The 12,303-nt window shown below is 43.8% G+C and overlaps 1 protein-coding gene across 1 annotated transcript in view; it reads left to right on the top strand.

Moving 5' to 3' along the window:
* LOC147896947 (uncharacterized) overlaps positions 1 to 12,303 on the top strand; it is a 123,665-nt gene that overhangs the window by 17,702 nt on the left and 93,660 nt on the right. Inside the window, exon 2 of the mRNA XM_087381633.1 lies at positions 6,922 to 7,014. Coding sequence (XP_087237759.1) covers positions 6,922 to 7,014 — 93 coding nt within the window. The remainder of the gene's footprint in view (positions 1 to 6,921; positions 7,015 to 12,303) is intronic.

Here is a 12,303-nt window from a genome sequence, read left to right as displayed (position 1 = left end):
AATGCCTCTTTTCTGAATTAGCCATATACCGGCTAACAACTCCCACTGCAAATGCAATGTCTGGTCTAGTAGCTATCATAGCATACATAAGACTCCCAACCGCTGATGCATAAGGAACCTTGGCCATCATGGCCCTTTCCTCATCTGATTTGGGACTATCTGTATGACTCAGTTTCATATATGGAGGCAATGGAGTACTCACTGCCTTCCCCCCCTCCATATTGAAACGCTGCAATACTTTTGTAACATACTCTTTTTGTGAAAGCCAAAGGAGTTTCCTACTCCGATCACGCGTGATGCGCATACCAAGAATATGACCTGCAAGTCCCAAATCCTTCATATCAAAGGCCTCATACAACTTGGCCTTTAATGCATCTAGCTCATAAGTATTCTTGCTAGCTAATAGCATATCATCCACATATAGTGCCAAGATTATCAGGCTATTATCCTTAGCCCTTTTAGTATAGAGGCAGTGATCAATTTCACTACTTCTAAAACCCTGGGACCGAATGAAAGCATCAAACTTCTGATACCATTCTCTAGGCGCTTGCTTAAGACCATAGAGACTCTTCTTCAGCTTGCAAACTAAATGCTCTTTGCCCTTTTCTTCAAAGCCTTCCGGCTGCACCATGTAAATTTCCTCATGCAAATCCCCATGCAAGAAAGCTGTCTTGACATCCATCTGCATAAGCTCCATATCCTTTGCTGCCACTAGTCCAAGCATGCATCTAAGTGTGGTCATCTTTACAACCGGAGAGAATATCTCATCAAAGTCCACACCTTTCTCTTGCTTGAACCCTTTAGCGACCAAACGGGCCTTGTACCTAGGCACATCATCACCTATGACCTTCATCTTGTAGACCCATTTACATGGCAATGCTTTCTTTCCATGTGGCAAAGAAACCAAGTCCCAAGTCTTATTCTTCATAAGTGAACTCATCTCTGATTGCATAGCATACTCCCACTTGCGTTGATCCTCATGCATCATAGCCTCTCTGTAGCAAGAAGGCTCCCCGCAATCAGTAAGCATCACATAGTCTACTCCTGGAACAAACCTATCAGGCGGTCTAGACACTCTAGATGATTTTCTCAAGAGCATTTCATCTTGCTGTCCCACCTGCATATCAGCCACATTTGGCTCATCATTTCCACTAATAGATGATCCATTATCTACCCTTGATTGTATACCTGTGGGAGTACTTGGTGGTACCATTTCTTTCACATTTGGTACATGGACAGCTTGCTGTCTATCAACATATGCAGGTGGATTCACATCCTGGAAAGTGATTCTCCTCATTTCCACATCCCTCATGGGTGCCTTATGCATCTTCTTCTCATCGAAGACCACATCATGGCTCCATATGATCTTCTTTGCTTCTGGATCCTAGAGACGATAGCCCATCTCTCCACTTCCACCATAACCTAGAAAGATGCATTTCCTAGACTTAGGATCTAGCTTCTTTCGAAGCTCTTTTGGCACATGTGCATATGCCTCACACCCAAATATACGCAAATGAGAGTAAGAGGGCTTCTTGCCATTCCATGCCTCTTCAGGAATACCACCATCCAAACTCTTACTAGGTGATCTATTGATCACATGCACTGCAATCTTCATTGCCTCAGCCCAAAAACCACCAGAAAGACTTGCATTGGAAAGCATGCATTGCAGCCTTTCTTGAATGGTACGGTTCATCTTTTCTGCAACTGGATTTTTCTCTGGAGTACGAGGGGATGTGAGCTCCCTCTTAATCCCACGTGTATCACAGAAATGTTGAAAGTCATGAGAGAGATACTCTCCACCATTGTCAGTCCGTAGGCATTTAAGTGTTCTACCTGATTGATTCTCAACCAAGGCCGGCCATTTCTGAAATACATGGAACACATCACTCTTCCGAGCTATAGCATAAGCCCACACTTTCCTAGTTGCATCATCAATGAATGTCACATAGTATTCAGCCCCGCCTAATGACCGTGTAGGCATGGGACCACATACATATGAATGCACCAAATCAAGCTTTTCAAACTCTTTCTTTCCCCTTCTTTTATGGGCTGATTTAGTCTACTTCCCATAGAGACAGTGCTCACAAAATTCAAAATCAAAGAAACTCAAATGTGGTACATAACCCAAATGGCATAAGAGTTTCATTCCATTCTGGCTCATGTGCCCCAACCTGCAATGCCACAAAGAAGTGCTTGGCTACTCAGTTATTGCAACAACATGATCAAATACCCCTGATACATGTAAGGGATACAAAGTCCCACACTTGGCACCCCTGGCCAAAAGCATAGAGCCCTTCTGAATTTTCCAAGTCTGAAAGCCAAAAGTGGTGTGAAAACCAGCATCATCTAGCTGACCCACTGAAATAAGACTCTTGGTCAACTTAGGCACATGTCTCACATGTTTCAAAACAAATGCAGACCCATTTGCAAAAGAAAACTTTATGTCACCTGCTCCCACTATGTCACATGCATAGTCATTTCCCAGATGCACACAACCTGTCTTTCCACTGTCATAAGTGGAGAACCGTTCCCTATGGGGAGTAACATGGAATGAAGCACCAGAATCCAAAATCCAATCCTGGGAATATGCATCATCTGAAGTGGTAAGCAACTCTGTAGATAAACTAGACATGAAGAGAACGTCATTGTCACTATCATGTGTGACTGTATTGATCTCCTCGATCTTCACTTTTCCTTTGTTCTCCCTTGGACTCTCCTCCTTTTGATTTGCACCCCAATTTGCATTCTTTTTCTTATCCTTTTGCTCTCTTTTCAGCTTGTAGCAATCCTTTTTCATATGGCCCTTCTTGCCACAGTGGTAATACTCAATGTTCCGTGCTTTGGATTTGCTACGAGACTTCCCTCTTTCTTGGGACTTCCCCCTGAACTGTGATCTGCCCCTTTGCACATTAAAGGCTGCATCCTGCTTGTTGCCATCCATAGACTTCCGTCTAATCTCCTCAGCCAACAAGCTACCCACAACATCATCAAATTTCAGTACTCCACTAGGTGCAGAGTTACTGACAGCTGTACGGAAGGTATCCCAGCAGGATGGCAATGAACATAAGAGAAATATTGCCTTAGTCTCCGCATCAAAGTTCATCTTCTGAGCCTGAAGCTGGCTGAAAATAATATTGAATTCATTCAAGCAAGAAACAATGGAGACGCCTTCCTTCATCTGCAGCTCAAACAAACTCTTCATGAGGTAAACTTTATTAGAGGCAGTTTCTTTCTCATAAGTGGCACACAATTTCTTCCACAAATCTTCTGTAGTCTGCTCATTTACTACTGTGAACTAAACTGACTCTGCAAGATGAAGTCTAATAGTAGACTTTGCTAATGCATCCAACTCATTCCAATCATCCTCAGACATATTTGCAGGCTTAGCTTCAATCCCTGCCAAGGGTTTAATCTGCTTCTTTTGAATAAGCACATCCCTTATCTATTCTTTCCACAAAGAAAAGTTTGTCCCATCAAACTTTTTAATGCTGAAAAACTCCTTTTCAGACATGGAAGAGGATGCCATGATGCAAATGAAGCAAAAATCCCAAATGCTAGTGCCTACAAGAGAGAATCACACCAAATACCAGGTGCACCCAAATGTGTATGCCACAATAGAGTGAGATATCACCAAAACTCATGTCTCTAAGCATCTGACTCATGTGCATATACTATGCATCCATATGAGCAAATCTGGCCCAAAAGAAAATGCCAACTGCAATGGCAATCCAAAATGCCAATAAGTGCCAAATGACTCAAGCATAAACACCATCCACTGGCATATGCATTAATAATATCTCATCCAAGAGAGCATAGCACTATCAGTGCATCACCTGCAATGTGTCAAAGCTGTCCCTCAGCATAAAATAGCATCCATGTGCAAAGCGTCCATAAAAATAGCATCCCACAAGGCAATTTAGGCCTATCAACGCATCCAATAAGGATCGCAATGCATCCAAATGGCCTATAAATCATCCACTACAACCCAATGCACACCACGAATGAGCACACAAACTGCAACCAGAGTGATCTGCATAAGGTCGTAGAAGTTTTAGGACCTTCTGAGTCCACCGGAACTTACAGATCTGCAAATGGTTGTTCCAAACTTGAGTTCCAACACCCAAGCTGAAAAACGCAGAAACTGACACAATGAGTCAGAAATCCAATGAAATGATCCTAGATTCAAGAATGAAGGTGTTTCCAAGCTCCTGAAGTGAAGTGGACACCAAAAGCAAGCAATAGTTGCCTCTATAAGTCAATACGGAGTCTCTGTCATCGAACGGAACAGGGAAAAGCTCAAAAAACGACTTTTTCTTTGAAAACACTTAACAGGCTCTCAAAACCACTTCGCAAAACCAAAGTGACTTTCCCAAAGGTTCCTCCAAGGTCTCTACACACTCGGATGCAAGTAAAGTCACCCACAAAGCTTCTCCTTCCTCCCACAGAGCTGCTGAGCTTCAAGCATTCACGCACACTCAGCTAGATCACCCGGGCTCTGATACCAGTTGAGAGTGCTCTCAACAGAAGAAAGAATGGAAGAGAGAGAGAGAGAAACAGAGAGCCACACAAGTTTTGGTGGGTGCAGAACCACCCTAATCTTCTTTTTCATTCATTTGTATATGTATTTGAGTATTGTACATAACCGGGGTAAAGGCACAGTGACCTTTAAACCCCACAGGAGCTACTAAGCGAGCATCCTAATCCATGCTAGAAAACTATGGAGACATAGTCAATGCCATCATCATACATATCACCATAGTCATAATCCTCCTTGGCATCATCATCATCATAACAGATGCAATTTGATGCGATACAATTCAATATAATGCAGCACACACACGACAAAGAAACGTCAAGGTATGCCTGGTGATGGTCTAGGCAGAGTAGGCAAGAAGCCCGTGAGAGGTCGTTGTCTAATGTCTGGAGTAGTCCGTTGTGCCCTCTTGATGGCAACTCTACGCGTGACAAGCGCCATATACAGATACATACATACATACATACATACATACATACATGCATGGAGATAGATAGATAGATAGAGAGAGAGAGAGAGAGAGAGAGAGAGAGAGAGAGAGAGAATAGAATGTTGTATTATCGTCCTCTGGGAGCCGAAAAATGACCCATGGGTACTCATCTGATCAGAGAAGATACAAAAAAGGAAGTCTCTGTCCTCCAAAGAGGAAGGGTCGATAAAGTAACGCAGTATCACTGCTTTATAGCCTATGACATCGTGCATTGTTCTCTATGCTTAAGAATCCTACCAATATATGTGCCCAAGATAGGAGGATGTACATGCGTGAGTAGGCTCACAAGATTTGAGTGCCTCTCTATGACATTCTGAAAATCTTTCCTTATGTGGGCATACTGTGGGCATGTCAATAAAACATGTGCTTCTGTCTCCACATCCTGCAAATCACACATTTGGCAAATTCGTCGATCTCTTGAAGTATCTCCCTAGGCTCCTCTCTCCACCTCTAGCATATGAGAACGGGTACGCATACTTGCAATATTACGCTTGACATTAATAGGTATGGGCATGCTTATGTATCTTTGAACATTGTCCTTTGCTTGAGCATATGTGCTCCAATAGCTGGGACTAATATGTTGGCAATAGTATTCAAACTTAGCTCTTTTCTTAGCTGATTGCCATTTATGATGCAATGCTTCAAGGAGCGCTTTTTGCAGTGCCTCCTCATCCATTTTGTCTGAGGGGCTATCTAAAGATGAGGCAACTTCCCACCTTTGGAACCAGCCATGAATATCTAGCCACCATCCTGAGGATAGTATCTTACTCTTATTTGTTTTTTGAATTCTTCTACTTGCTTCCCATGCCTTTCTTGGTAGTCTGTGTATGTCCATGGCTTTGACCTTCTTGATGTATTTGAAAACTCTTTCCAATGCCCTTATTTCAATTGGTTTGGTGCCAGTCTCTAGAAGCATGATTGAGTAGGGTGTGGTAATTTTGATTCCCAAGTGCCTTCTGATGAATGATTTTTGCATCTTCTCAATATCATCCCATTTTGATGCTGAAATACTTCCTCCCCAAACTTCCACCCCATATAACACTGTCTGTACAACATATGCATCAAAAAGGATTTGTCCAATACCCCATCTTATAGTGTCACTATTCCTGCAATCATTCTCAAACTGATAGTACTTACCCCACCCTGCATCAATCCTTCTTTGAACACAATCACTCCACCTGTGATTTGCTGGTATATCCACCCCTAGGTATTTGAAAGTTTGCACTCTTTCAATTTGCTGGCCATTGTACATAATATTTGGTGTGTTTGCTGGCTGTACTGTTTTGACTATCATCATCTTTGTTTTGTTGACATTAACAGCAAAGCCACTTTCCACACAAAATTTATGAAGTACATGCATCATCCATCCCACCTTTTCTGCTGTGTGTGAGAAGAAAACAACATCATCTGCATTTAACAGCAGTAATACAGCATATCCCCAGATTTGAGGGCTGTCTATGCTCTTTTCTTGTAGTGTCTCCTCGACCGATTCTTCTAGTCTATCAATGCATAAGCCAAACAATGTAGGTGACAGTGGGCATCCCTGTTTCACCCCCATATTGCTGTAGAATGCTGTTGATAGCCAATTTTTTCCCTTGAGTTGGCATGTTACCTTCTCATATAGCCTGAAAACTGCTATCCTGAGTTGGTGTGGTACTTCCAACTGCAACATTCTCTCCCATAAGCTGTTTCTGGGCACCATATCGAATGCTTTCTTTAAATCTATAAAGCAACAAAAAAGGGTTTTGCCTTGTAGCCTACTCTCCTCCATTAAAACTCGTATATATATATATATATATATAGACACAGAGAGAGAGAGAGAGAGAAGCATTTTCAATCATATCTTGCATGGAACTTCTGCCTTGAGTTATAATATCAAATTTATCATGGGATGCAGATTCTGGAAATGGAAAAATTATACTATTCGGTATCAAGTAGCAGGGAACACAGGACCTGCTTTAGTTCTGATTCATGGTTTTGGTGCAAACTGGTATATATTGCCTCCCATATCCTGATGGTATGATATGAAACAATGTGAACCTTTTAATAAAAATTTTGTGTGACAAGTGTGCCTTTTTGCTTTTGAAGAAGTCTTTGTTCAGCATGTTTATTAACTAAATTTCTATATTTGTGTTTTTTGGTTCATCAAATATTGTTTTCCATGTGAGGCAGTACTAGTTTTCTGTCTTATTTATATTTTAGCTTGTCCATCCCACATCATACACTGGATACAGCACCACACACACATGCACACCACCTTATTTTGGGGATGCTTCTTGAGCGGTGGTCTCCATCCTTCGTCATTGACTCCCACGACTTTGGTAGTCATCTTTCCTTATCAATTGCCTCCTAACCTCTCACAACAAGCCCGCTGTAGTTGCTGTTCATGTTTCACCACCAGTGATATCAAATGCACAACATTGAAGCTACATAATGGTGGATCTATAGGCCGGACTATGTATTGAATACATTGCATACGGGTTAAGCACCTTGGCCTTGATCTTGGCAAAGCTATTTAATGAAGCAGTTTTTCCCTCACACATGGGCCCTTAACGCCATCCTCTCAATCCCAAGTTAGCAAGATTATGGAGCGAGAGGGATTCAGAGCCACTGGACAGGCATGCTTTCGAGCTTATCACATAACTTTGGACATCATCTTGACCTTGAGAGGATTCAGCGAGGAGGCAAGGCATGGAGATAGATGGTATTTTGTTGCTCGGTGGCAAAGCATCGGATCAACTCCTTAGACATTTATGGGACTTAGCGTAAGTCAAGACATTATGTGGGGAGTCATGTCACTCTAGTATTGGGTATTAGGAAAAGTTCGGATGGCAGCTAGGATAGATTAGGCCACTGTGAGTTTTTGGTCATGCCATTCGGGCTGACCAATGCTCGAGCTACATTCATCATGCTACTGAATGACTTAGTACACCCATATTTTGGGAAGTTTATAGTACATTTTATTGATGATTTATTAGCTTACAACGAAAGTCTTGCGAGTATAGAGAACATTTGAGAAAAGTGTTCAGTACCTTGAGACAAGCGAGTGTCTATGTGAAAGAAAAGAAAATTGCTCTATGCATATTTAAGCTAGAACATCTTGTTTCATTAACTCTTGATGGGGTTGAAATGGGTCCAAAGAAGGTGGCTGCATTTTTAGTGTGGCTAGTGCCTAGGAATGTCAAGCTTTGCAGTTATTCTTAGGATTTGTTCAATTGTGTAGAAGACATATTCTATTGACTGCATTGACTTCATATAAAGTGCCTTATATTTGAGGAAAGAATGAAGAGCATGATTGAGATCGTACCCATGACTGACCCTTTGGATTGTACATGGAGAGATTGAGTCATTCATTTAGACCTAGGCGATGCGGACCACCATTAGCTAGATCTCTTGTCCCAATTATCCTATATGTAGATGATGTGGTCCTACTCTGTTCTTCCACATAGGGCCTTCGATGATGTATGGACACACTCCAAACTTTTTGTTAGACATATGATTTGAAGGTTAAGCTACGAAAACCAAGGTTATGACCTTGCACACACTTCGGTCAGCAGCACATTGAGAGTATTTCACCTTCAACTTGTTGCGTCCTTTACCTACCTAGGGGTCCTCTTCTCAAGCTTGATCTTCACAATGTGACCAGCTATGCAAGCCAGATTGAGCCTCTATGGGTTATGCTGTATTCGCTAGACTTAAGCGATATTGTTTCAAGTCACACTTTTAGGATCCTAGGACTAAGTCTCTTCTTTTTTATTCTCAGAGAGAGAGAGAGAGAGTAGGCTGCAAGTAGGAGGAAGGAGGAGGGAGAGTAGATAGGATTTGGGACAAGGTACAAAGTACACCAAAAGGATGATCTCATACAAGCCTTAGTGGGATGGAGCAAAGGATGCACTAACGCCCTTGTCGAGTGCTAAGACGAAAAACTGAAAAACTGAAAAACTGATAACTCTATAGAGCTCAATAGCTCGAGCGAAATCAGATATAACCCAAAGACTAGCATCTATTTGAGAGCTATAGCATGTTGAGATCTTAGACTTAGGATCAGAAACCAAAGCCTGGCCCCGTGGTGGCTCTTCTGTGAGCGACGAATATGTCTCAAATCTGTGTTTGTTGGGTTGTGTCATGCTGTGGTGGCAGAGGGGGACGTGGTCTCCTTGATCTCTGAACTCGTTGGGCTATGTTCAGAGTAACCGCTCGCCTCGGGCAGCCTCCCCTGAGGAAAGCTGTGATAGGACGGACCTCAATAGAGTGTGCTTCCCTCTTTCAGTAATCCAGGCTGCCCGCGTGTCAGCTATCTTCTCCACCTCCATCTCGATGTGTCCTGGAGCTGACTCAAATGCATAGAATTCTGTGACGTGACATTGCACTTTGCCAATCTCTCTGTCCTATAGCCTGATCACCTCCTCTTGCTCTCTAATCTGTCATAGTAGGGTTTCCATGTGTCGGCGCATCTCAAGTAGATATAGCCCAATGCAGATCTCTGATCCTGGAAGTGGATCAATCGTGAGAGAAGCCGCTCCCCTCCTAGTAGAGGAAATGCTATCATCCCCTGATCTCATAATAGGCTAGGCAGACACATAGGAAATGCTCCTCTATCTCAATCACTCCTAGTGTGCAAAGCATACATACCTACTGCTCCCTTGGTATGCGTGCTACTCTCCCCATCTCGATCCTCAACTGACGATCCTCAACTGATGAGATGAAACACGCATCTGTCCAATGGCATTCCTCAGTGCATGCAAGACTCCTCTGTCCTCGAGATACTAGGCTCTGATGATGAATCCCTCCTCTGATACTCTCAGGAAGTGGTCACGGTAGAACTGTGCCTTGGTGGGGGAGCTCCTAGTCCCCCCCTCAAGTGGAGACGTATGGAACTAAAGGAGATCTAACCATATGATACGAGAGAGAGAGAGAGAGAAAGAAAGAAAGAAAGAAATTTTATTAAAGGTCCACGGAAGGCCATACATGGCCTATGGGACACAAAATCATCCGAAAGGAAAATACATCATCAACGATGCGCCAACTAGGTGGCCTCATCGTAATACCGCTAAGATGCCAAAAATGGCTACAAAAATCCTAGATACAAAATGAAATGAAATAGAGTACCAAAATTGCCTAGATACAAAATGTAAAATATGAAATATGAGGAACATCGTCTTCCCTAAGGGGTCTGTGATCCAAAGAAATGATGGAAGTCATGGCCATCGACCATGCCTCCTGCCATGAGTGTGAAGATCTGGGCAAGTGTCAAATGGGCTGCTGGCGGTGCCAAGTCTCCATGGAGCAATCTCCTCCGAAAATCTGCCATCATCCTCCGTCGTCTAGAAATAAAGCGACGGGTACGGTCTCTGTGTAAGATCATCCTGCGGTGCTGCCGGATCATGTCATATGTACATCCTCGGGGTGGAACCATCGGTGCTCTCTGGCAAGATGGGCTATCTCTGTGCTCATGGTCCTGCGCCTCGTCCTGCTCCTCATGAATAACCAGGTCTCTGGCAGGGATGCGACGGTGCTCTCTGAGGAATCTCTCTCTATATCTGGTGATCTCCCTGATGAACAACGCTAAGCAATACTGATCCTCATACTCCATAATCCGAGAGAGAGGTCCAAATCCGTGCCCAAATAAACAGTGAAATCTGCCACGGATCTCATAATATAAAGGGCATCTGCAAACAAAGTGCTCCTCAGTCTCCACCTCCCCCATAGTGCAACAAGGGCATATCCTAGTCTCTCGCCTGGGTCTATGTCCGGTAGCTGTACGACGCATCCTGCCGGCCTCAACGTCTAATCTGTGGGAAGATACCCTGAGCTGGCCCAAGGCAATCCTGAGTGAGTGCGACATATGAACGCCGATATATCCTGGGGATATGATGAAGCCATCCTCTGAAATCCTGAGAAAATGGTCACGATATGTGGCCATCTTCGTAGGAAGCTCCGTGGGATGAACCCAAGTTCGAAACGTGTGTAGCTGCAACAAATCTGCCCTGATAACCTGGCTGAGCTCATGTCGAGTGAGAGGGAGGCGAGGGGCATCTATGCTGTATCGAAATGGTGGCAGCCTATCCATATCCAAGCCCAGCGAGGTGAGCCATGTGGAGAGTGTGTGGTACCAACAAAAAGTATGACCTCTCTCCGCTAACATCTGCGAGGATGTCAGTGCTAGCCACGGTAATCGTGCTCTGCCTGCTGCTGAGTCTCCGAGCGCCCTGATCCTATGCAAGTACGTAACTGACTGAAATGCTGCATCTAGCGCTAGGGGTGTAGCTCCGAACTTTGCGAACGTAATCTGAGGACGCTAAAAGATTCTCCTTGTAGTGTGGAGTTATAGAAGATTCTCCTTGATGACCTTGTTTGCCTCATGGTAGGTGAACGGGAATCTTTCCATGTGCAGTCCAAGGCCTGCAAACCATTCGCATGTCTGAGCATACGACTCCTCCGGTCTTCCTTTGCCGCTAGTGCCATAGATGAGGACAAGGACAACCAAGGTAGCCTACTTTGTCCAAATGTCATGAAGCCAAAATATCTGAATCTATGAAGGAACGTGACCACCTGAAAGGCTGCATTGAGCTCAAGGGGTGTAATGAAGGGGAAAAAAGGGCTATGTTAGTGTTCCTTTAGGTGGGAATTGGGGAGGGACTATATTAGTCCCCATCCAACCATCATTTTGTTCTTTTGATGTGACATCTAATCCTATCTACTCTCCCTACTCCTTCCTCCTACTTGCAGCCTACTCTCTCTCTCTACTGGTCATCAAGGAGAATCTTCTATAACTCCAAACTACAAGACTGGGTTAGTGTCCCCTGAGAAAGAACCAGTATCGAGATACACTACGATATCTTTGCAAAGGATGCACGTAGTAAGTCAAAGTTGTCTAAAAGAGGCAATGGAAGATCATTACTAAGGAGCCAACTGGTCGGAGGACCAAGGCCAATAGGCAATGGAGGATACTAGAATTAATTTCAATTATGGACAACGGCTCTGGTGAAGGGTGGCATAGTCAAGGGATGAAACCAGCGATAGGATGCAATTGGTAGCCAGCTTGGGTAGCCTAGTTATGCCTTGCTCTCCTCCTCCATGGGTGCCTAGTTATGCCTTGCTCTCCTCCTCCATGGGTGCCAAGAAATAGCTGGCTATTGGAAAGTGCCACTATCACTCCCATCGTCAACCTCCCAAAGTCAAGCGTAGAGAGGGATATAGAGGGTCCCCATGTGTGTGTTGACACGATAGCGGTCTGTCATGTCGTACTCTTTGGGCCTCGGCTGTGTTGCCTCTCCCA

This window comes from Dipteris shenzhenensis, chromosome 11 (assembly GCF_047967505.1).
Source record: "Dipteris shenzhenensis isolate YYH24624 ecotype China chromosome 11, Dip_SZ_1.0, whole genome shotgun sequence".
Taxonomy (NCBI): Eukaryota; Viridiplantae; Streptophyta; class Polypodiopsida; order Gleicheniales; family Dipteridaceae; genus Dipteris; species Dipteris shenzhenensis.
The sequence above is the reverse complement of the archived record's forward strand: the minus strand, read 5'-3'. Positions and strand labels throughout refer to the sequence as shown.